Consider the following 27263-nt stretch of genomic DNA (forward strand, 5'->3'; position numbering starts at 1 on the left):
CTATTTTAAATATCAATCGAAGGTTTGATGTCCTATACAAAGTATAGCATCCGTGGCATTTTATCGGAGTGGACAAATTGATCTTTGGTGTCACTGATGGCCCCACCAGAGAAATTTGCTACTCACAATGCAAAAAATAAGTATCTTGGTTTAGATATATAATCAATTGAGTGGACATCATGCTCGATAACTCCTTCTTCAACAAAGTTGAAATCCTGACTGACATGCGGCGAGCACTTTTCAACACGTTGATCAGCCGACAATATCACTCAAGCATGTCATCTTAAAAAGAAACACGAGTGAGTCTGACGGTTTATATTCGAGTCGTCGGAAGCCCAATAAAACACAGATTATACGGTACCTTTAATTTTAAATAAATTTTTACGTCCATCCTTTCAAAGTACTTGGAGGTCAGAAACAGCAAATGACGGAAACTTTAGATCATTTCTTCCGTGCTACAACTCCTCATACAGAAGTTTTGAACCGCATGGAGCCCAAGTTCTTGTAATATTATAGTCGTCTGAGTTTGGTGGAAAAACCCATCAAATTTTGTACGACTCTGATTGATGAGTATCTTTCAATTAAATCATTGGCCGGGTGCCTGAAAAGAAAAAATTTAATTGCCATATATGCACGTCTGCTGTCTAGCTTTACCAAACATGTGTAGCGGATAAACAGTGCTTTCACGCTCTATGGCGTTTTAAAATTTTATACTTGAGCGTGTGTTGATAATACGAGAAAACCATACGATAAACTTTCAAAATAATTAGGTGATTTACAGCTGATTTCGTCATTCGCAAAAAAAAATCACAAAAATAAAATGTTACTATTTTTAACGTTCTGCGTTCAAAATAGATGCTGCTTTACAGCGAAACTGACAAATATACAAATTATATGCTTAGAATAGCCAATATAAAATAAGGGTAATTTTTGATAATTTACGTCGTATACGCACTATTTTTTCCATTATCTGATGGAAAATCTTCCGTTTTTATTTCTATCGAATGCATTTTCATCTGTATGCGCATTACACCCGTTGACCAAGTTTGGCAGAGTATTTTGTTTCACAGCTCATGATCCCAAGCAGATAAAAATAGTTCGGGATTTCGAGGTAACACCCATTGCAACTGGCTGCCGTTGATATTAAATGTTGCATACGTTTGTATAAACATAATAAGTTACCCGTATTTGACCTAAAATGGCTTATATGTGGCCTCTATTCTCTATTTTTATTACCAATTTCATGTTATTTTGTTGAGCTATAGCAATGTTTGCTCTCGGAACATTGGGAATTAATTTGATTTGAGTTTACACTCTCGTTCAAATGTTCAAGGTTTCATAAACTAGAAGCAGTTTACTATAGTGTTTAGTTAAGCTATATTATATCCGTCTCCCATTTCGGTTGAGAAATTTTAACGTTCAACAAATTTTCTCCGCGTACTTGTGAGTAATTAAATAAAGTAAATGAAATTATCAAGAGGGTTCGTGAAAATGTAGTGATCGCGCTCGAAGAGCTTCAAGTGCTCACTTCTCTGACTCGCTCAGAACTTAAAATTTTCAGCAGGCTATATCTAGTATGGACTAGTAGGCTACCATGTACCCAAAATTGCCAACTCATTGAAAACAAACGACTGAAATTCATGAACGTCCTGCCAATTATACTGCTATTTAACGCAGTTTTAAAGTTAAGTCAACCTCCAGCGATAAACGTATATTTGTCAGTTTTACCTCTGACTTCAATAAAATACAGTAGTGGGTAGGATTTTATGACGGTTTATTGCATTTAATTTGGTCCTATATCTTTGTCTATTTCGTATCTTGCTGGTCCGTCAGCAACGCAGGATAGTTGTTGACACTTCCAAACTACCGTGACACCGCGTTGCGGCTCTATGCCAGTCACACCCTGCCGCGACTCAAACAGAAACGCGGAGATCGCGCGCAATAAGTTCGTTTCGCCACATTGAAAATGCATATCATAAATCTGGAATATTGACTCTCGCAAAAATAATAAAATATTGTCTGCTGTTGTCACGAATTTTCATACCTGAGATATATCATCCACCGAAATACGAATCTTTGATTTTTCATAGGTTTAGTTGCATCAAAATTACGGCTGACAAGCCAAGTAAACTATATCGGGAATCGATTTAATGTGAAATATTATGTCTTGAATGTCTACATCTTTTTAGAGTAAATATACCAATGCCTTAATGACAAATTTAAAGTTTTTTTTGACATATAGTTAAATGAATATTTCCAATCGAATTCAAATTAATTGTAATATAAAGTATTCCATTTCACTAAATCATAGTTGGACAATCGTTTGTGTTCTTTTGATGAGTGGTAGATCAATCCAGTACATTAGAAATAAGGGCAATAAAATGGATTAGAAAGTTGAATTTTCAATAAGAACGATGAATAAATCTTCAGTTTTCTTCAAAATAAAATGATCTAAGGATGTTGGATAAAATCTTACTCTTTGATGATAACGATGTTCAGCAATTAGCTATTTAAAAAGAACCTGATTTTGTCATATATATTCTGTCCTGTGTTAAAATCCCCAAAATGATTCACACATTAGAAAAATATACATTTTTTGATTTTTATTTATTTCATCATAACAAATAAAAGTACCAATGAGCCGCTCAACAGCCAGTGAATTAAACTGAAATAAAAAAAAATAACAATAGGAATGCAAATAGGAAATTTTATGGGAATTTATTAGCCGACCTCGCAGCTGAATAACAATATTTTTAATTTACTATTATCTTATTTTTCGAGTTAGTGAGTTTGATGACATTGAGATGATCAACAAAATACAGTGTAGGGGAGGTTTATTAATTAATTATTATTAATTATTAGTAAGATAATAACTTAAAGCAATAAAAATAGCGATGTTTGCAATGAATGTTCAAAAGCAATATGGTTTGCAATACAGGCTATCCTCTTTCGAGGTGGGATATATTACCTCGATCATATCCAATCGATAATGAAGAGGTGATGTATCACACTTCGAGTGGATTCGCCAAAAATTGGAAAAAGCACACAGTACGTTTTTGCATTATGAATTACAGTGAAACAAAATCGACGACCGAAGTATCATGCAGTTGAAGAAGATTGTTTTTTCACTCAAATCGTTCGTCAAATTGTGGAAAAAGAAATAAAACCCGTTTAACAAATTACAGTTCATATTATGTTTTGGAATAAAAATGTAGTTGAAGGTTTTCACAAGGAAAGAACTTGAAGCGACCCAAAATGGTTGTTGGTTCGATGGAACTACTACGGAAAACGGTCGTCGCGCCATACTCGACTCTTTTACGGACTAGTAATGTCGCGACAGTCGAAAACAAAGAGCACCAAATTAAAAAAAAGGTCAAATACAAAATTAAAATGAAACAAAAATAAAGTACAGAAAACGTGTAAGGCATCAAGTATGCTACCACTCTCTACAATCAAAAGCAAGCAATGTTATATAAAATGGTAAAAATCAAGGCACTCCATAACTTACTTACGATAATAAAATACAGCTTTCAATATGGGCTTTGATATCAGCCACAGCGCTTCCTAAGTTGAGCAGAAACTGCTTCGGATTGGCGGGAATACAGCACTGTTTAGGGGGTTGAAAGTGTGACAAATGTGTATTATTCACACAAACTGTTCGAATGGTAGAACAAATTTCGCAATATGTAATGTATTGGTTGTGTTAGCTACAAGGTAAAGAAATCATTTCGCTATACTCAAAACTATAATGAACTTTCCGGGTGATAACACCGGGCCACCTTGTACTACAGTCTTTGCCATCTCCGACTCACCACGCGCTGATCCCTGTCCCATATTTTTGTTTTAGTACCCTCTCATCATTATCTCTTAGTACATGCTTCACATCGAGTGCATTTGAGGAATGTGTGCACCAGTTGCGAGAGGAACCATTGAATAGTGATGCGCAGGTTGCATCTGTGCCAGCCTTGTAGTATCCATGCCTGGACTGCTCGAGGGTACTGGTGTCGCACCTGCTTGCTCACCGCCATGTGGCAGATACATGCTGATCATGCTTTGAATTTGGCCGCCTTGTTGAGGTTGTCCTGGAATTTGTGGATGGTGTTGTGTTGGACTTGATGCAGAATGACAACCCGGAGTTTGGTGTCCTACTCCTCCGGGACTTGTATCTGGAGACTTCACGCTTCCGGAATGTGTGCTACCCGGATGAATAACGCTTCCGTACGGAGGTGTGCCGGCTAAAGGAGGGTGCGGCAAAGAATATGACGCAGGTGGTGGGTGGTATCCATTTAGTTGTGAAGGACTGGGATTGCCCATGCTTGCGATCGACGATGCTGCTGTGGTATAAGGAGTGTAGTACATTGACATATCGTATCTTGGAGTTAGATGACTAACCGCACCTTGTCCCGCCGCCGAACCGTATCCCTGAGACGCATAGTGATCTTGAGGTGATATCATCGCTGGGTAGGCGCCGTATCCGTTAAGATGTTGATATTCGATGCCTCCACCCAGCTGACTTCGACCCAGAGACGAGGCTGCCTGTGCAGTAGACGATTGCGGTAGGATGTTGCTTCCATACTTGTCTTTCTTTAGTATGGCTTTTGTTTTGCGACGTGGTCTGTATTTGTAGTCAGGGTGTTCTTTCATGTGCAAAGCCCTCAATCGTTTTGCCTCGTCAATGAACGGCCTCTTGTCGGTCTCAGACAAAAGTTTCCATTCAGCGCCTAAACGTTTTGATATTTCTGAATTATGCATTTTCGGATTTTCCTGCGCCATTTTTCGTCTTTGTCCACGTGACCACACCTGCCGAGAACGAAAATTAATTCAATTTCAATTGTGCGAAACGGAACCAAAATGGCCGACCGCATATTGACTTAATTAAATGGGAATCGAGCGATACATCGAGAGATTTCAACAGTTTAAAATGTTTAATATCTTACTGGAATTTTATATTCCAATATACGTCAGTCGTCTATAAAACACATTTTACGAGGAATTTTGACTACGAAATTAAATTAAGCTACTGATATCCCGAATCGACTTGTAAAATTTAATTTAGGTTTGAACTAAGAATAACGACTCACCATGAAAGCATTCATCGGCCTTTTTACTCTCTGTTCTTGCGAAGTTTTGTTTGTTGTTCCCGAACTTGGCGCATTATGCTGCATATGTGTCATTTGTCCGCTCATCGGCGAAATCTGACTTGAGCTGGAGTAAACTGGCTTTAAGTTGGAGTGTTGCATGAGTGATCCGTCCCCAGAAATGGGTGGTGGAGGTGGTAGATGAGTGTTTGCCGGTACCACCGGAACGCCAGGAGCTCCTGTTGCGTATGGAATCTGCATCCAACCGGCAGCGGCAGCTTGAGAGTCGACGGCTAACATATATTTTTTAAGGTTTAAAAATGGTTGAAATTGAAATATAGTAACTATAAAAATATATCAAAATGTTAGACGTGATATAAAAATACAAAGATCAATTCACAACTCATTTGTAACATGAACATAAATACATCTATTCAAATATTAAAATTTCTGTTTTCTATTCTATACAAAGGCAAACTAAAATTTTACGATGAATATTAATCAAAGGCGTTTGTATTCTTTTGCAAACATACTCAAAACAATAGTCTTTTCAGGTAATGCCTTCCTAGAAACAACAGATTAGAATAAGCCCATAATTCAATGGTTTCTGCCTTGTTACTGACATTCAATGAAAAGCTTTCAAATTTAACAACCGATTGTCTACGCTACCACAAAAGATTATTCAATAGAAAATCTTATTCACGAGCTCCCTTAACAAAGGCTTCAGAAATGCAACTGACGAGTAGCAACGAATAAGCGATCTCTTTATGCGAGAGCGACTTCTCTCTCGGCGAGTAGTCCGACGATCGCGTGCTCGCGAAAAAAGCGAAGCAAGCACGATAACGGCGCCAGCGTTGGGTTCAACGTAAATAGATAGCAGCGGTTTCAAGCTCCCCTCGCCAATATTGAGTAGTTCTAATTTTTATCTGTGTCCATGGGTAAATTTAGAAGGCTTATTTTGCCCGGAGGCCATCTAAAATGCAAACTAACCTATCCATTTAATGGACAGTAGATAAGCAAATCGGAACTCGATAATTTCTCTTGATAATGAACAAAGTTTAGAATTTATAACTTTTAACATTGATATTATATATTAAAATCACTTTTCAAAATTAAGACAACTCCACAAACTGTTTATAAATATTTTTGTAGTAAAACAGATTTGAAGAGGTTTCGAACAACATAAAAGACAATTTTTCTAACATGAATGTTCAATAGCCGAATTCACGCCTACTTTAATTCTCAAATACCCCTTTAAGTCCCAGATAGAGAGAGGGAGTTTACTAAAACAAGAATATGCGTTATGTTTAATGTACCGTAATACTGAATATAACTATAAATTGTATATCTATCAATTGTGATATTTTATAGATCTCTTAACTTTGCAGAAATCTTTTGAAATTCATTTTATTTATTGCATAATTTTACATTATTGTGTCTAAACCGTGTAATATAGCCACAATATAGGTTTATATCAATTTATTGAAGATTAGTAATTCTACAAAAGCTATAGCTTATTGACCAAACACTTTTGGCATTTGATAGTCTTGACATGTTCTTTTCTGATTTAATGATAATAATATCGGTCTACAATTGGAATATTCACATTAGATTTTGTGAAGTCTATCAACCTAAAAAAAATCCTTCATCATCGACCTATGACGCAATATGTCAATGAGATATGGTTATTGGGCACCTTAATCCAGGCGTTTAGGAGCTTGTTGGAGCGGCGACAAAAATACAACTAATTCACAACTATATCGCCATGGTTATTTATTCTTATGTTGAAAAGTATAACACATTTGTTCGGCTAATATTTGGCCAGAACAATTGGTTATGAAAAATAGCAGTGGATATCAAAAATAGGTTGGTTTTACCTGCCATTATAAAACTTCCATGAACATCTTATAAATAGAAATCAATCTCATATCAGACATTCGGTCTACATTTTCCGTGCTTTCTACGTACCTCTGAGAGTGCTGTAACCTCTGTTTCAGCACTTGAACAGCGATTTACTCCTTCCTAGTGGACATTGTATAAAATTATCTATTCACACTTTTGAATAACTAGTGTATGAATTGATCAGTGAATAGTAGTGGTCATTATATGACAAATAAAAGCGTTTAACAACAGAGCGAACAATAAAAGGGGAAGATCTTGAGAACGACATAGTGAATGAAGTGTGGCTCATTTCCGAACAACAAAAAATAACAAAAAGGATTTTGACAATGGGACAATTTGTCGTTATTTCAATGGTATTTTGAAAATGTTGGCATTGACATTGGATTAGTTTTAAACGAGTATAAAAGGCATATAGTGTGTGTGTGTGTGATATTGTTATCTTTCGCAATTTGAATGTGCGTGAATTGTATGCAGCTTACATTTGAAAGATATCAAAAGTGTAAATGGTTAGGACGAGTTCTTGTAAATACTGTTCATAAGTTTTTTTGTGTGTTCGACTGATCTAAATTTGATGTCATTGAAATCCGGGCAAAATATGACCACTCGTGCCAATTTTACGAGGGTCAAGTGTATCTTACTCAATCTGTAACTCTTATCTTACACACTCGAAGATTGCGTTCCGTGAGACAATAGGCAAATTAAAATAACAATAGACTAACTCTGCGAAAACAATTACACCCAACACCTATTTGCCCCCCTTATCTGTAACGAAAAGCGATGCAGTATCGAAGACCAACACACTTAGCATGACAAAAGGAAACATCAGCAAACAGTGCTCAAAGAGAGATCATCTGCAAATTGGGGAGGATTTGTTGTTTGTCTTTTGTTTTAGTCTTTGTGTTGGGCATTGAAGAACAAACAATGTACGTGATTTACAACAGTAGCATATCAGTCGGAAGGCTAAGGCTCGCGTGGCTGAACAGTTGCGTTGTTATACGGACACCAATGTGTGTGATCAAAACACACGTGGTTAATAGTGAAATTGGAACTGTGGGAAAGTTTTATCCAACTGCGCTATATGTTTTAACCTGCATACAGATTATCAGAGTAATATGTTAAAGTAATATGTAACGGGACTGGCATGGAAGTATCGCTACAATAGTCAACAGTACCACTGTAGGGTTTAAAATCGATCTTTTTCATACCTTTGGTTGTGACAAACATATTAATTATATTATCATAAAAAAGTTCACGCTTTCTCTTATTTATTCCAACAGCATTCCACCTAAAAGTGATATGGACTTGATATTTGAACCCCGGAAAAGTTTATAATCTATTCGAAAAGATCTAAATTATTGCCTATTTTGACGAAGCACTAAATTTTAAACGCGTGAAGGGTTTTCCCACACGTTTCCCACACGAAAATAACTTGACCAGCCGTCGGGAAATTATGCAAAAAAAGTGGAAAAACGAAATCTATCGGTGTGGCGGAATCGTGTGAATTCTCCTACGGCCGGGTGACTAATGATGTGAAGGGGCAACGATGACATTATCGATATGAGGCAGGGGGCGTTATTATAAGGAATAAGCGTGAGACCCTATCATTTTATGCAACGTAATAGTCACCAATGATACGAGTTGCGATAGCAATGGTCAGGTATGTCTCAAAAGGCATGGCATTATGGAATATTATTCCGACTTCGTTAAGCGCACATTACCAGCCCTATAACTAGTAATTTCGTTACATTGCCCTATATTGTTAATGCCACACAGCCTAAATTTGACTGAATACTTATGATGTGAAGAAACGCCGTTCTCGCGATGTGGTAGTTTGTGGCCATGCCCGAATGCGGATTGAAAATCGATGAAGCGTTCTGGTCGTGGCTCATGCTAGATTTAAACAAAATTTCAAATGGGGATATTACCCCATGCTTGTTTGTTGTTGCTTGAAGGTAAAATAAAATTAATTCATAGCCCATGAAAAGCTTAGTAAACCCCCAAAGAGGCAAAATTCAAGCCTTAGAATTACTTCGTTGCGTTGGGCACAGCGGGTTACGACGCCAGTGCCGTGTGGGAGAATTCACTCATCTTGGCCGCGCGTCCAAATTCTCTCTTTAATAATTTTCCTAATATATGTAAAGCCCAGTAAAGTATTTCTCAAGAAATAATCCTCACTTACGCACAGAGATCACGAAAAAACGCGAGTCGTAGACTAAAAAACACGCGGGATATCGCAAAGAGTGACCTGAATATGCCGTCGTAAATTTTCTGGTTTAATTATTTCCCTATGCGCTGTTCTCAAATCGATAAGCATTCGCCGCGTTTTTATTAGGACTTCAACTGCGAAATGTCGGCACTTTGCTTTTAAATTCCAATTATTTCTACCTAGGCTTTAATCAATGTTCATTTCAAACGACATAGGAAATTAGGGTGGAGTTGTTAAAGTGTATCGAATATTTTTAATAACATTTTAATAATCGGTTCAATTACGCGGGAAAGGCATGAATGGGTCAAGGGCAAATCGATGAACCGTTTAGTTTTCCGAGTATCACTGGTGATTGACAATTCTCACGTTTTATAACGCTCTATGTTCTGAGTATAATCGACACATCACTGTGAACTACTCCTGTTTAGCCTATTGGAAATACATATGGTCTGGTGGCATTCTCGAAAATTGATGATTTCTGCTCAATCCTTTAATTACATCACATGATGGCTTACTTTAACTATTCATCCAAAATTTTACATCTATCCAAACCCAAACATTACGATTCGTATAGATCTTTGTGAACTATATATTTATGTCAGTTAATTGAGCAGAATATTCTCCCACAGTGGTTGTTACCAAGTGAGAATTAATAATAAAACATCACATTTTAAAATTTGATAAAATTGTCTGCCAAGCACGGCTGGAGAACAACATTCATCAATATAAAATTCAATCTTTTACTAACTAATAAAAATGCATTGAATTTACACTGTTTTTTTGCTTTAAATATGATTGAAATTTGAAAATCTTTTGCGTTCAAATGAATCAGGAACAACGTTTTGATTTAATTGCTGCGATCACAAGATAACCACAGGCAACGGGGTCCCAAATATCAAGTTTTGGATATTAACTAAGAAATGCAGTTGTTCATGTAATTCATGTCTAATTATTGATGGAATTTAGTTCTATGACTATTTTGTCAATAAATAATCACATTTTGGGCATATATAACGGGCATTGTTGAATACTACATTTTAAAAATTTTCAAATTACCATACACGCTTGGCATTGTTTTACCTTTTAAAACTAAAGCGGAATTCTTCCAATGAAATATTAAGGACCGGTACTCCTTAAATAACAATTATTGGTTGAATTTTTACGGCGCCATATAACGGTATTTCAATTCTGATGACGGCAAAATATCTACATATTCAAGGGCTATTAATTTTTCTTCCAATGTACGTGGGTGGGTTAGTATAGTTTATTTATAAACGATTGATTACGTCATAACCAATAAACAAATTATTTCCCGAGTATCTTTGGCCGAGGATTAATACATATCGATCTCTCATGTAATAACTAAAAAATTATTCAATTTGGGAGGTTCGTTTTGCAATATTATAAATTCACGTTTCGTCTATAATGGACTTATGTTAAATATACTTATACAAAAAAGAAATTACATTTGTTTATAATTAGTCCATTATACCCCTTCTAGACCTGGGCTAAAATTAATCAAACTTTTGTGGTGCACCTTGTCACCTATTGCATAGCTAAATTTTATACATTTGTAATCAATGTCATTGCTGCAAAGTACCGTGCAAAATAACATGCTTTTGAAAAAAAAATATTCATGAATATAATTTACCCAAATTACAACAACAACCTACAACGATAAGACAACTTGAAAATGGCACACAATTTCCCTATGTTTTTAAAAGTAATGCTTGTGTGAAAATAAAATTGATTGACTTGACATGCTACTAAACACATCACAGTAAAGAAAAGATCTTTTGTAAAATTTCTATAGAAGTATAAAATGTCGACAATTATGTCGGAAAAACAATGATGTCCCGTCGTAGGTACACAAAACATACCTATGTATCAGCATTTCATTTCTCAATGTAACCCAACCTTCCTTTTATCCGAAATGTTTCACCAATTCATGACAAAGTGACACGCGGAATAAGATATCTGGATGTCATTACAAGGGTCTATAGATCGGAAAGTGACGGTTCCCAAAAAACTTCAATCATTGCTCCAAAATACGAGGTGTAACGTTACATCTATCGAAAACCAGAACAAAGCGAATGTGGGTAATCAAGCTAGTAAAAGTGTTTTGTTTCAACGTTTTTATTTGAAATTTTTTTAAAATAAAATATACAAGCAATTACAGAATTTATTTTAATTCAATTAACCAATGGCTGCTGTGTATTTCCAACGGAAAGCGATTACAGTACAGCAATGGAAACCTGGTCTATAACACAACACGCAAAAGTAAAATATACAGAATTTTCATTGTAAAATCGAGAATAAATTTTGAGCCAACTATCTAAGATGTGTCTTATTAGCGTGCCTTTCGATTTCTGAAAATTTTCGAAGCTTCAAAATTTCTAGTTTTCTGGCAAATGGAAGTGGGGCCCATCCGAAACATGTGTTTTAACCCCATTCGGAAAGAAAAAAGAGATATCTTGCAAATTGTCCATCTAGGAAGCGACTCATATCGTGGGAATGCGCCTATTAGGTTACCCCTAATCGCCAAGAAGGTTCTCAGTTACGAAATAGTGTGTTTTAACAGAATCAACCATGGATTAGAGGCGCTGTATCGATGGCCTTTGTTCGGGGATAGTCAAAATTGTGTATATCCATCGACGATATTATCGTACATGTTGTCTGCCGCCTACTGACCACAAAAAAGACAGTAGTTGGAAAATCGTTTTATATCGGCGATACGTTGAAGTTCGATACTGCGATACTTCTTTAAATAGATTATAAATCGGTAGAATGTTTTGAACTAAAAAGATCGCTAATTGCTCTCTGAAAGATGAACTGTGTCTTTATAATGAGATTTATTGACGCTTGAAGGCGCCAGACTTTTTAGGCACATTCATTATACCCCCCATTTAAACATAATTTACTAAGTTATTCACGATAGATGCCAATCATCCTTTTGTAAGCTATAGGTAAAAAAGCCTCTGCTTGAGTACATTTTGCCTGCGTGGTTGTTAAATTATTTCTTTTATTTTACTACTTGAAAACTCCAAACGGATACTTTTTTTAGTTTGTTTTATTAAATTCTATCTGCTCGCGTTCGTTCATTTTAATCAAAAAGTAGCATCTTTACTACGTCATAGACAAATTTACGGAAGCTCAATTGTTGTAGTTTGGGAACTTCCGTATGTCACCGCAAACGGCATCATATCATAGTATAATATAACGGAAGACGGTATTTGGCGTTTCGCCTTTTTAAAATAAATAAACAAACTGTATGGGCAACTTAAAAACACTAGAAATTAAAATAATAAGAAATCGCACGAGCGGTTTTATTGCGCTAAAGAAAATATCAGGTAGCAACCGTTACCGGCAACGCCATTAGATACATACATAGGCATCACCCCGTGGAGAACAGGTGCACTAGATTTCAGCCGACTCAAAACAATGTCGCACGCGCCTCTGTCATAAAAAACAAAAATGAAATTTCTTTGTCACAAAAGCTTTACTGGTACAGTTATATTATTAAAAGCTGCACACAACTTCCAGAGAGTAGGGTAACAAGAGTTAAATTATACCGCTAAAGAACGGTAGTAAGAACGATGTAATTTTGTAATTAAATACGTTTGGTATTAATATTTCAAAAATTACCATACGATTTGATATTAAAACAAACAATAATACCGAACGAAAATTCAGCGAAAATGTATAATCAACAAAAAAACGTAAAACAGCAACTTTAAAATTGATAACATTTCTCGTCGATAAATATTTTTGTAAAATTTCAGAACAGGTCAAAATAGAAACCAGATAATGTTAGATCTCAGAAATGAAAACATTGACAAGAAGTCGAAAAAAAAAAATGATTACAGAAATTAGTATAAATGTGGAAGTGGTAACTAATATGATTTTTAAATACATAAATACAAGGAAACTAAAAATATCACACCTTCGAATAAGAATTTTTGAAAATTTAATAATTTCTACAGAAAAAAAAATAAAATGGCGGCAGATATAATATTAGGTATGAGTTTAATTTTGAAAATATGAATTAAAATTTAATATATGCTACACAAAAAATGTGAATTCCAAAAAAATTTCAATCTGACATTTTTATCATAAATATATTCTTTATCGCCAAATAAAATGAATCAAGTTGTCCCTTCGTGACCGCGAACTTTTTTTTTATTTGAGTTGGGACAAAATTTGGTAAATGAGTAACTCAGAATGTTGAATTTTGCGGCAAAATCGACCTTTTAGCCGCATCTCCGCAGTCCTTGGCAAATATACTCCACTACCACGAACGATACGCCAATATTATCCATCAATTTTGAAACGTTCACTCAATAGGGGGCAAGGAGTGCCAACAACAGGTCAAACATTGGTTCGACGCAATTTTTTGATAACACCCAGTAATATAAACCATCACAAATATCCATATTTTCCACGTAGATGCGAAATCCATTTTTGAGATCGATCGCTACTGTTTACTTTGTGATCGGTCGTTTTGATTGAGAATCGGATATGAATCCGTGACGGGAGCAAATCGGGAATCACCTGCTTTCTTATATTTGTGCTCAACCCATCTTTTACAAAGCGTAATATTATTTTCGAGTCTTAGCGTGACTTATTACCGAATAAATGATTTAGATATCGTTGAAAAAAAACGAGGACTCCATGCGACAATGATATGGCAAATATAATGAGCGCGAACACAAATTTTAGTAGAAGAAATAAAGTATAGTCATATCGTAAAGTATAACGCTCATAAACTACACATTTGAGTAGCCATTATTTAAAACTTTTTTTATCAAACTAAACAGAGCAATACCACCCTCTCAGAGTACTAAAATATATATAATAACGATATTGAATTTGTTTATAGTGCATGAGATATCCAATAAAGACATTGACCAAGTAAATAAAACAACAAATTTGGCATTTTTAACAACTCATACATGAATTTAACGCCTAGAAACGATTTAATGTAGTCTAGACAAAGTTCTTGACGCAAAAAAAACAATCCCACACTATCGTATGATGCATTTTTTTGTTTTGATTGTTACATTTTTGTAGTAATATTTCATTGGTGTGAAAATATAAGAAAAGCTATCTTTTTAGTTTTATTTATTTAAAGAAAAGGTGTTTCGTGTTTTCACTACGGGCGAGGCTCGTAGTTTTTAGGCAGTCACGCTATATTTTCAGTTCCGGATGCCAAATTTGTCAAATATAGACCATGGTGGCAGCTTTCATGAAGCCATCAACATGGATTTCCGAATTGCGGCGCCATTGTTTTAAACGACATTTTAGACATATTTTACTCCGAATAGATCTTTATGCAAGTATCCGCTCTTAGGTGTATATGGTAAATTTATATATCTAACACTACACAAGATTTTGAGGAAAATACGATATTTCTCTTTTGGTGGAACACATAAATGCGGTATTATTCAGATCCTCGACAATCGTTGATTCACCCAGCAAATGCGTGGGCTGGACTCCAAAGCCTAGGTACACGCGAGCCTTGTCATAACTACATGGCCATCAGGGCAGCTTCATTCCTTTTGTTTGTGTTTTCCTGGTTCGTTTCACCTCACTTGCAACCGGAAGAGTGAGGGAAAGCGGGTCAACAGGGCGTGACCCTACATTCAATCATGCATAACGGCGCTAGTTGTCACTCCAGGGGAGAAAGTGGAGCATGGTACCGACCTTTGTGAACTTTTGGGAGATAAAAATATGGACCACACGCCTTGATATGAGTATTTTTAGTTAGGATCAACTTTTTTGGTAAAATTATCCCCGGAATATAGAATGAATAGCTTTGTATCTATATATGTAACACTTGACTACAGATCTTATAAAAACACGTGTTAAAAATTTATGCAAGTAGTTTATAATCAGAGTAATTATTTTACGGGGCGTTTCAACAACGTCTATTCATTGGTAAAGTATTGAACACCTCTGAAATCCCGATCGAAAATGAAACAAGAAGCACACGCATGTACTATGAAAATATGATGACACTTTATCGGCAAGTTTTTTAGTTCGGAAATATATTTTCTGAGAATTGTAAGGTGTGATGCATTGTCGCTCCGAATAAGGCAATCCCCGTCATTTAACACTATTATGATTGAAATAAGCAGGTACAGTGGAGCAATTGATTAGTCCAAGAATTTATAAGGTTAATGCTTCAATTACGCACAATTCGTAGGCGGTGTTTGCAAGTGCACCATTTTTTCTTTTGGGTTGCGTAATATTGAATAAAACATTCCCGAATTCGGAGATAAATTTTGTGTCTTACCAATAAATTTCAAATGTTCACAATGAGGGTAAATCCCCAAATCAACCCTTTTGTCGACGTTCATTGATGAAATTCGCCACAAATTTCTTCATTCTTCATTTAGGTTATTACGCGCCCACCCTCTGACAAAATATTATTGTTGTGACAACAAAGAAAACGCGTTGTTTTTATAATTTCAATTTGTAGACGCCTGGGCGCTTCACGATTATATCAAATGGAAAAGTGACAGTTTATTTCACTTTTGTGGGTAAGGTGGTGCGATGGTTTTAGATTGTTAAACTCAACCTCGGGCCATGTATTATAACTGTGCAAGCGTTTTTAAGCTTGCTTGGAACGACGATGAACAAAATTATAACAAAAATGGGCTCAGCCAGACTGTCTCTTCCTCAGCCGATAGCAAGAGTGCGTTAGGAGGTTTATCGCTGAACGAAATTTGACTGTTTTTATAGCAAGCGACGATGTACGAGCTATACGAACGCGGTAGTGGAATCTCCAAGAATACTCCTGTTAGTTGTATAAGTTTGTTTCGCCCAAGTCTAACTATATATTTCATCGCCTTTGTGACGTTACAAAACCCGACACACGCCTTGCTCGAACCATGCGTGCTGTAATTCAATGTAGATCTATAATGTGAACGCTTCAGTGACTATAAAATGGCTACGAATCGCGTGTGTGCTACTATTATATCCAACGATAAAATAATATTATGCTTTCGTGAATTTAAAGTTTAATTTTTTCAATACGTAATACTTTGTTTGAAACGAAGGTTTAGAACGGTTTTCGCCTGTTATTTTACCATTTACATATGATATAACAGAATGATAGAAGTTTTAACCATCGAGTGCCAGCCGTTACAGCGTTCACGTGACTACCAAATCTCAATCAAGTCATGGCATGCCGGGATGATGGTATTAAATTGAAATTCCAATCGAAGCCATAAAACAACTTTCCAAGTGCATTTTGGGAAGTCTGTTTATTATTACTAGACGCACAGAAAAACTCAGCTAGGTTGTTGTTTGAGTAGAACAATATTCAATCCAATATCGGCGTACTAATTTGGGATATTATTTAAATGTGAAACGGACACGGCCCACCATGGTTGACACGTATCAACTTCGATTAATATTGATACATCTGCGTGAACTATTCGGATATTCAATGAAATAACTCATTTGAGAATAGAAACGTTGTTAGTTTTGCGAGAAATGGATATTTTAACACCAAAACCTGGAAATTTTGCCCGTACCAGGAGGTTTTCATGTGCAACTTTTCATTACAAAAAATTCCGAAATTTTTTAAAAAAAATTCTGAAAATCATGGCCTTTCTTGTAGTATTAATTTCATAAAACCTCAAAATCAAATAAATAAAAGCATCATCCAGTATTCACGGTAAATATTTCTGATGAAATTGTTTAAGCATCATATTTCATTCTAACTATATTCGACACCAAAATGTTTGCAAGAAGCTGTGTTTACTCTAGCTTGAACGTTTTTTTTTATCAAAATGGCCGCCGTAAAACATATCGCGTGACGAGATTGCGACGATATATAATTCAATAAAAAGTCGGTCACATAATATTGAAGTTCAACCATAGTGATTTAATATATGATATTATTAAACTAGTGCAAAGTTATACATTTGCGTTGCATCGCAGTGATCTCGCAAATAGTGTAGTTTTGTATAAATGGATTCGGTTGTCTCAAAGCTCAAGTTGACATTTAAGGACACTTGAGTGAGATCCTAAAACTAGATTACTAAAATTACCAAAAATTTTCTTAAATTTATACAAAAGCATGAAACTTTTAAGAAGTTTCTCCGTAATAAGGCAAGAAGTAGCATATATTGCGACCTATTTACCGAAAAACAATGAAAATAAAATTAACGTCAATTACGCCACTCGAATGCTTAATTTCCTTTCAACTTAGTAACAATAATTATAGGAACAAAACACGTAAATTTTCAAAGAATTTTGTTTTTATTCACCTATTTCATTCTACTATGTTAAATTGAGTTTTTAATAATATTAAAATAACTTTCAATCAATTTATTCATGTCACGTAATTCAAAATTTCATGAAATATGCTGATAACTAGGCGCCTAACAATTCGAATTAGAATTATTTTGAAGAGATTTCATTAGATTGTATACAAACAAATAAAAATAGACTGATAATATTTTAAAAAACATTTTGCGTCGAGCCAAAATATACGTATTCAGAGACACCTATATTGCGTCCATTTTGGATTTCATGTCATCAAATTCGCCCATAAAAAGCGACTGAATAGCGCCAGCGTGCGGTGATAATTATGCACCTAGTTCGCTTATAATCGTGACGCTCTCTCGTCTTATTATTAAAAAGCATGTAAAGAGTAAAAGTAAAATGATCCTAGACAAGAGAAAGAATGGCAATGTTAAGTCAAACTTGTACATATTCTTAAATGAAAAACGGAACGAATTAGATTTTTTTCTGTCGCGTAAAAGTATAGGGTACTCTGAGAAAGGAACTAGTTCTATGTTAATCGCGCTTGCTTGTGGCTCACAGTTTAAATATTTGATTAAAAAGTATTCTAAAGTGCAAAAAAATGAAACATGGATAATGTACACATAATCCAAATCTAAGATTTCTACGCAAAATGTACTGGGCCTAATCTGAAATATATTTACGAAAATCTGGTTCAAGAAAACCCATTATATATATATATATCGTCACGCTAATAAATGAATTGCGTAAGTCATTTTTGGCGATCTTGAGTTTTTTTTATAAACTAGGTATTTATGTAATGCTGCGCACCTGTCTGTTAACTCAGATTTTATTTTAAGAATTCCGAAACCCATAAAAATGGAGATTTAGTATGACATGCACATTTTTGCAATTGTTTCGTCATAATGAATTATCATTGGTACCGCAGGACTATTGTGACGTCACAAAGGCAAAATAACCTCGGCTAAGGATTTTCGAGTTTTTGCATCTCAGATTCTAGCTTAGCGCGTATTAATTTCAATTTATACTACAGTATAGGAAGACGTGCACTTGTGATATTCACTGTCCGAGTCCAATTCACATTGGTTGGCTTTTATATTGGGTGCATTGCTGTTTTATTCTTTATATTTAATCTTAGTCTTATTTCGGTGGGTGTGCAGAACGTGTTATATTGATGAACTATATATTTTTAAACATAAAAAATAATGTAATTGAAACTGATTAGCTATTTTGGGGATTAGACATTGTAGATACTAAGAATTACATTCGTTTTTGGAATGATCAGTTTTCAGGACTGGTGCATATAGTATAGTTGCAAAATTGCGTATGTCCCCAAGTTATAGACACATTTCTGCGTAAGTCACAGTGCGCCAGTATGACGTCACTTAACTGCGTCATACAAATTAACCTAAATCCGGCTACGATAAAAAAATTGAAGCATGATAAATTATTGACTCTCAATGGCATAACAATATCATTAGGAAGTTTTTCACGTTTTTCTCAAAACTGCTAAATATGACTTACGCAATTCGGTTATTAGCGTGACGATATATATATATATGCAATCACATATCCATTCCATAAAATATCGTCTCCCCTCAAGATGTAAGCACTAAGGATAAAAAAAGTCGAATTCGGCAACAAGGGCGCGTTTTAGTATACAGATGCCAGAATATGTACTAGTAAAAACAACTGAAAACCCACGTGGCAAAAATATTATGAAACTTCAATTTCGCACATAAATCATATATTAACTAGGAATTTGCTAAAAGAACAACATTACCCCAAAAAATTCCTAAAAATACCGATAATCAGCATCATCTTACTTTTATTAATGTTAAAATTTCAATTCACTCTATGAAAATATAGGATTCAATAAAATATTCATTGGTCATTACCCAAGAGAGGGTTTTGATATATATACATAAAATTAGTGGTTAAGGTATTCAGTTTGTAAATGTAACTTACCCCGTCTAAATATGCTTTCCTCATCTTCTGTACTTCAAAGATGCCTTTAGGATCCAAAATGATGATGATAACAGCAGTACGCTGGCTAATTCAATATGTAATATTGTCCAGTATCCACCGTAGCGATTGTACTGAAACTGTTTGAAAATGGTATTATAACCAGCTCTTGTAAGAATTGTAAACCTGAGTAAAATCAAACAAAGAAATTACACAAAAAACTACCTATTGTAGGTCGCCTATTTGAAAGGAACATGCCTTTGGTACGTTGGATGAATATTTATTGTGCTCAGACGCTGTTATTGATAAGTCGTTCGTACATTTTGTTCCGTCAGTCGATTGTCCCTTTCACTCTGCCATTTGAACAATGTATAGTCGTATTTATAATGCAGAAAACAATAAGTTTATATCCGTTTTCTTGATTCAACATGACCAAAAAGGTACTATCTATTTATTGCTTTCACTGTCTGATCGGGTCGACGGACTACACAATAGTTTTTTGGGTATTATGCGAGCAAAAACGACCACTTTACCCACTCAAATCTTTAGAATTTATTCTACCGCGCGGATATTTGAATGCCAGCACTCCATCTGCGTACTTTTATAAAAAATCAGACAATGCTTCAAATTCTTTGTTCAATGAATTTGAGTTTAAAAATCCAATGACCAATAATTTAGTTTTCATCTTGTATGAGCTGTAGATATACAATGTCCAAAATGACCGTTCTATAATTGGTCGGTACCTGATATTAATAACCGAATGATATCTCAACTGATTTATTGGAAAAAGTTTTCGATTTTACTTCATATTTATTAAAGTGCAAAGCGTATTCACGAGGCACAATATATATTTTCCAACAATAGGTTTGCGAGAATATAAAATCCATTCCTTCAGTCACCAATCCTCGGTTGTAAAATACTATACAGTGTACTGTTAGCTTTCAGAAATTTTATATTTAATTTAATTTCATATTATAAAATAACTATATATACATATTTCTTTTGAAATTTGAATAATCAGTAAATATTGACAAAACTGGAATCCTTTTATCCACCGTGAAGATATGATGAACTTTGCCGTTGATTTTGACTCGCTACACGATATGTATATACACGTTTTGAGCTACATATTACTCTATCGCCGATTTTCAGTTGTTTTAAATTATTACTTCATGTATTGTGTGTCTCTAGTTGGCAAACATTCCCTCTGCCTCTAGTTGGGTATTATCCCTCAATAGAAAAAAATTAATATTGGACAGATATTGAATTTCAACGAGTGATTCGTTTTGCTCATCTATATGCAGACAAGGTAGGGAAATCCCTCCTCATGTTTTGTCCCGTCGATATACCGGAAAGATGCCCAAAGGGTTAAAGAAGCTCGTAATGTAGGTTGCAGTTTGCCAATTCATAGTGATGAATATGAATGTATTAGTAAGCTATCTGCGTATATGTAAGACTCTTGAATTTTGTGTTTATAATTTTCAATTATTTTACGAGTTCTCCCGCTTGCCAACATTTTAAAAATTGAGAGTATACGTGCGATTTGCAAATCCCTTGCCTGTCGGATTTACCTGGTCTGCGTAAGCCACGTATGTGCAAAATGAAACACTATAGTTCGTAATATTTTTTATTCTTGGCATCTTCGTTTACAACAAGCTAAGAAATCGATAATTCAACTGAGAGTCGTCATCTGCTTGTTAGTCAGCATAGCCTGATGATTAAAAGGGCTCAATTTCGTCCTCGACATTTTTGTGAAGAGCAACAGCTGACAAGGATGGGTGAGTAGCAGCAATCGGAACGTGAAATTTGACCCAGATATATTCGCCACGGCCGACCTTGACCTAAAAAAAAGTAAGTGGACAATATTTGAAATATGAAGAACTCAAAAATACGGTAAAGATCGGAGGTATTCACGACCCAAGTACTACTTTCGAAAGGTTTAAGAAAAGTGATGTTTCAATCGAAAGAAATCATCATAGTCTATACGCAAAGTTGAGTTAATTAATTTCGAATCTTTCGTAAACATCTTAGAAAAAAGAATTGTTTAACATTTTCTAATATAATTAAAGGTGAAACATATTTTGTTAGCCACATTGATTGATCGATCCCTTGCGGTATATATCACTGTGCTCAACTCACCTTAACCCAATACATGAATCCGTTGACAACTTGATATTTGTAAGATTCTGGCTTGAATTTCTGGTATTTTACACCATTTTGCTTTTCGACGGTGTCTCTTAGCTGTATAAAGAAGTTTTAAATTGCAGACACACAAACAAAACCAAGCCAGTTGTATAAATGTGCTGCGAACCGGGAAATAGGCTGACGGATATCAGAGTGGTGCCAATGCTCTGTGCACGAACAGCCAATGGCATTCATAAATTTGCATTCAATCTTACGATTTCAGAAGTAATTGTAGTCTTATATTTAATTCCTGGAATGCGCTTACCGCTGAGGTTAAAAGATAGACTTCATCATCCGTTTCTACAATGTGTCTTCTCTCCGAAACACCGCCTGGTATAGAAATTTTCTGGGCAAATGCTAATGCGACAAAGGCCAGAAGAATGACTAACTTCATAGTTTTTTTTTAATCGTTCACCAAACAGAGAGACTAACTGTTTGAAAGTCGAAAGTTTTAGATAAAGTTAGTTACAAAAGGCTTCTTTATTAGCACTGGCTCAAAAAATGATAGAATGGTATGAAAGCTTGGTAATGTTTATAAATTGCAAACATCAAGATAAGATGGCTGTTACTGTATCATTTATTTGGCGCGGAGTCTCTTTGGGTGCATTCATTAAATTGGTATTTATGTTTCATTGAATTGATGATAAAACAGGAATAATAAAATAAAAATCGGTATTTAAAATTGATTCGAAAGATGTACAAAAACTAAATATGCGATTAATGAATAGTTCTACTAGGTTTATGCGTGACTTGTGCATGAGTAGACACATTTAATAGAGCAGTAATCACTGATGGAGTATAGAGCGATTAAATAAATAAAACGTCATATGCATTTGTTGGTCTTAAACGATTGACCCTTCTTGTCACTCGTACTTCAAATTCAACACAAGCGAAGGTTTTCCAAACTAGTTAGAAACATTCAGCAAAGCAGCTGAATATATAACATTTACCAGCTACCTACATCCTTATTTCTGAGAAATGAGAGAACAAAAATGAGTAAAAGATTTTTGTATTTGGAACAAGTCACGCTATTCATGAAATGATGTTATTTTGCTATTTGAGTTTGATCGAAATAATGCCTTTAAGCAGAACGCATTCTACATTATAGGGATTCCTATTATAAGATATGTTGTCTGTTTGAAAGAATTTAAACTCCCCGCTAATTCTTTTTAATCAATGCCAATGTTTTACAACACCATAAATCATTGCTGTAATAAACGATCTGATTTAAGTGATAACCCCAGTTATTGGCTGTGAGGGAAATGAAAGCAATAGACAAACTGCGAATTCAATTCAGGCGATAAATTTTACTTTTTTAAAACGTGACACAAAAGGGTTGTGCTAGAGTAGCGGCAGTAGGTGTCCAAATTTCCATAAGTATCCAAATGTCCGTAATTGTAATCGCCACATTTATTTAAATATGCATGTTTTCGTATATAGGCTATAATAGTGTATTTCTAAGATAGTATACAAAAATAGGAAACTGGAATAGAATATTATTAGGGCTCGGGTTCCAAATAGCGACTGTCAATAGAGCGACCACACGGCAGCGATTCATTTAAAACAGCAACTGTCACAATCGGGACTACATGACAGCGATTTATTTAAAACAGCGACTGTCACAACCGGGACTACACGACAGCGATTCATTTGAAACAGCGACATCACTTCCTTTATTCAATCCAAGCCTTACGCGCACACGCACTCTTCCACCCTCCAGACACACACCTTCCATTCCCCACACTCTAACCCTAACTTTGTGCGGTCATGCGGTCGCCATTATGACAGTCGCTGTTTGACAGTCACTCACTTGATTACGTCGATATTATGAAGTTGCCATTATGACAGTCGCTGTCCGGCCTGGATACCAGTATTAAGAATAATAGTTGGAAATCGTTTTTGTTCCATATCCAAAAATTCCATATCCGTGTCGAATGTGAATAAGAGCAGGGGCACAAGGAATCAAGCACATGGGGTTTGTTATACTCTAAATCCAGCCATTCATTTTACTGCCTCCTATGACCTCGAGCGATAGTTCAAGTGAATGATATTTCACAATTTCAGTTCATTGAAACAGCTAATAAAACGTTCCGTTTACCACGGTGAATATAATTTTCGTTGAAAATTCAAAACTGCTTCTTTGAAGTTGCCAAGAATTGAATCGACACAATTTAGACGTTGAAACACGAAGTGCCAGAGAATCCCATTCATTCGCGAATTAATGGATATTACGATGAAATATTGTTCTGTGAATCATTATTACATTTTGGAAAATTTGAAACCCAGTCTATATTATCGACCGCGCTCTACGAATACGCACATGCCGACATGAAAAGCGCTGTAAACGCATAAGCCATTTAAGTTCATGCTGTGTATTTGTTTCAATTACAAACCCAAGATATTATTTTCCCCATAATGGCCATATATTCTCTTGAAATGTGGCATCATTTTGACAGCGGTGGATTATTCAATTTAACATAGCATCATCATTTCACACAATATTCCTAATTCCTGTCCTACATGATCACTTGCCTCAAAGCATTTGTGGAAATCAAGCATTCCATAATCAGAGTTGCCATATTGGCTTTTTATAACGCCAAAATTCACAGTTTTGCCTTTTTTTAAAAACGTTTGACGTCAGAATTTTCGTTTGACTTTTTTGATGTCCATTCTGGTGTCTATTACTAAAATCATATAAAATACAATATTTAGTGTGCAACAATAGCCTAATGCTTAGCTACTTGACACTTACTTTTTTCCGAGCATTGATTTCCTTATTTATTGCCATAACCATAACCAATCAGAAGTAAGTCAACAGTGACGTAACAATTGCAGTTTTTGCAGCCGTTCACACAGATGTTCAGAACTTCAGAGAGGCCTCGTTTTCGTAGTTCTGTATGTTATTTGTCTGTTTTCAGTTCTGTTTCCAAAAGATAGTTGTAAATTAAATAACTAAATGGTCAATATGCATTCCGAGGGCTTTAGTTTTAGTAAAAATGATGGTTTCAAACCTGTAAACCAGTTTATAATTGTCAACACTCCAAAACAAACACCTACATAACACTTCAAAAGAATCTAAAATAATAATATAAATTTTTTCAATAGTTCAGTATAGGTAGAATTTTCTGAGGTATATATACATATATATATATAGCAAGTTTAATAGAAACATGTAGCCTACATTGTACGTTTATCACAGACTAAAGCGGCACCATGTATTGTATATATTGAATCGTAAAATATTGATGTCCGGTTAATATTTCTCTTCTGTTTTTACTTATCGATCTTAAGATCGGTAAGTATGTTGATAGGTATTTGTCTGCCTGTTTGTGTGTCTGTCTGTCTGTTAGGTGCACGCGATACCTCACGAAAGCGAGATCGAATCTGCTCCAGATTTTGCATGTGCATTCATCATAATATGTCGTACCAGAAGCCTATGATTTTAGATGAATTATGTCGTATAATTAGCGAGTTATTAATTAATTAGTGATGGGACACAAGGTGTCACTATGGAGTAAGAGCGCTGTTTTCAGGGATCCCCTAACTTTCGATCGATAAGTCTTCGGTCTCTTACGGATATTCTCGTTTGTTTGTCTGTCTGTCTGTTAGATACACGCAATATCTCACGAAAGGGTGGTTGAATCTGCCATTCAATAATTCTTCTTTCAAACCCTTCATCATGATAGCAATCGACACTACAACTTTCAATGAGAAAGGACATTTGGTGTGGTCCACTAAATCAACTGATGACTTTAAATCAGCATATTGCAAACTGTGCGAATTCACTATTCTACCAAGGGTTTCAAATCTGACAAATCATAAGGCTTTTGTAATTGTTGCATTTTTCTGGCTTTGTTGTGTCTTGATCTGGCTTTTTGTGATCACGGGTAGCTGACAACTCTGTCCATAATACAACAATGAGCATGAATGAATGAATATATAGAATATATTAGGGTGGTCCAAGGTTGTCGGTCTCGCGGGCCACACTATTATTTTTATATAGTTCGCGGGCCACAATAGTGCTAAGAATAGGTAAACAGTGGAATACGAAACAAACAATTTTATTGTCTAAACACATTGCTCATTATTTGTAAGCCAAAACATGCAAAACCACAAAAAAAACTTACTAAAATCTTACTATATCTACATTTAGTGCAAGATTTCAAACTTTTCATAACAGAGAAAGTGCCATGAGGAGAAAATGACGTTTTAGATTGTCACTGGAACAACTTGCGGACATACTAAACCAGCACTGTTGTATTTTCCTTCCCATATCCATTCAAAAATCTGTTCAAATTCGTTAGCTTTCTTTTTAAAGTAATGTTTACAAAATAACTTACAAATAACTGCAGATTGATTGATTACCGAATTTTACCAAATTTGAGATACAGAAGATAATTACTAAATTCTTTGACATATAGGCAGCATTTTTTGTAATACTGTTTAGGCTGGTTGCAAAAAACCACCCGGCAGGAATTATATCGTTTGGCCATTATATCAATAGTTAGTTATCATGCATAGCAAACTTAGGCTAATAGATTCCTAATTCAATTTTTAGTTTTCTAAGCCTATTTTGTGTTCATATATATTTCCGACCAAAAAAATAGAAAGCCAGCTAACAATTTAGATAAGCCAAACACATTATTTAACTGTTAATATATACTACTCGCGCAAATGCGACGCGGGCTACAGATAATGAAGCTGCGGGCCTGGACCACGCTGGAATATATATATATTAAAACGGAACGTTACTTTGTATTGAGTGACCAGTACGCCTTCAAAAATGTAATGAATCCCATTCATGTCGACTTGTAAATGTAATGCTGTATAATTGAATTGTAAGTTTTTTTTTTTTTTTAATAAATCTTCCCAAACGAAAACCCAGAGATAATGGAAAAAATCAAGTTTCGTAAGATGTACCAGCTATGGGAGGCCTCCAATTTACTTGAAATAAATGTAATACGCAAGAATAATTTAATCAAGCAAACATTCATAAAATATCATATATATACCTTTGACATATATGAAACGCACAGTTATTTGATACAGTACATGTATATATTTTTATTGCCAAATTTATTATTCGCGTGCGCGAGCAAGAATCGGTCTTTCATATTACTAATAAACGAACAATACCGTTGCTGATTCTTCCGCGTAATTTTTCAGAAGTTGCTGTATTTGTACTTCTGGTCGTCTAGCCGTTCTGAAATAATAAAAAAATACAGATCACGTTCAAAGGTTGAAATAGGGCCAAATCACAAATGACAAAATTCAAGTATATTCTAATGTTCTAATCTATTCTAAAATACAGACACGAAATTGCATTCTACAGCTTCTGCTTTGTCAAAAATAATGTTGCTGTCAGCCGAGGACCATATATATTGGCATAGGACAATAACGTTTTAGTTCATATTCAATATATACAATTAATTGAAAACTAATCTACCAAAAAATTTGAATTTTCATGTTACATAGCGCTTCAAGTTGGCTCATCAATGCTCTAGTCTAGACCAGTGGTGACAAACCCATTTGCTATCGCCGGCCATTTTATCAGTCACCTCTAAGTAAGCGGGCCGCAAACGTTTTGGTCTACTATGATACCTATTAATTTTCATCAACAAAAATAAACAACTGCATCCATACAGATGGAG

General features: G+C 35.1%; 2 protein-coding genes across 2 annotated transcripts; both read right to left on the reverse strand.

The window, feature by feature from the left end:
- Nucleotides 1-2588: 2588 nt before the first annotated feature.
- On the reverse strand, nt 2589-5835 carry LOC120326274 (transcription factor Sox-2-like). The gene is made up of 2 exons (XM_039392535.2): nt 5082-5835; nt 2589-4800 (listed from the first exon to the last, which is right to left on the reverse strand). The coding sequence occupies exons 1-2, from the start codon at nt 5376-5378 to the stop codon at nt 3880-3882; spliced, it is 1218 nt and encodes a 405-aa protein (XP_039248469.1). The 5' UTR covers nt 5379-5835; the 3' UTR covers nt 2589-3879.
- A 15207-nt stretch (nt 5836-21042) lies between these two features.
- LOC120326961 (cystatin-A3-like) lies at nt 21043-22106 on the reverse strand. Its single transcript, XM_039393322.2, has 3 exons — nt 21878-22106; nt 21568-21669; nt 21043-21269 (listed from the first exon to the last, which is right to left on the reverse strand). The coding sequence occupies exons 1-3, from the start codon at nt 22004-22006 to the stop codon at nt 21147-21149; spliced, it is 354 nt and encodes a 117-aa protein (XP_039249256.1). The 5' UTR covers nt 22007-22106; the 3' UTR covers nt 21043-21146.
- Between the last annotated feature and the right edge of the window lie 5157 nt (nt 22107-27263).

This window comes from Styela clava, chromosome 4, assembly GCF_964204865.1.
Source record: "Styela clava chromosome 4, kaStyClav1.hap1.2, whole genome shotgun sequence".
In the NCBI taxonomy this organism is placed as follows: domain Eukaryota; kingdom Metazoa; phylum Chordata; class Ascidiacea; order Stolidobranchia; family Styelidae; genus Styela; species Styela clava.

Bases quoted from the DNA above. Each gene is read 5' to 3' on its own strand.
- LOC120326961 (XM_039393322.2), bottom strand. From the start codon at position 22,006: ATGAAGTTAGTCATTCTTCTGGCCTTTGTCGCATTAGCATTTGCCCAG. The intron at 21,670-21,877 runs GTAAGCGCATTC...TTCTTTATACAG, and splicing joins TCTATCTTTTAACCTCAGCG to CTAAGAGACACCGTCGAAAA. The intron at 21,270-21,567 runs GTGAGTTGAGCA...ACTTTTTTTTAG, and splicing joins GATTCATGTATTGGGTTAAG to GTCAAGGTCGGCCGTGGCGA.
- LOC120326274 (XM_039392535.2), bottom strand. From the start codon at position 5,378: ATGTTAGCCGTCGACTCTCAAGCTGCCGCTGCCGGTTGGATGCAGATT. The intron at 4,801-5,081 runs GTGAGTCGTTAT...CGTTCTCGGCAG, and splicing joins GGCCGATGAATGCTTTCATG to GTGTGGTCACGTGGACAAAG.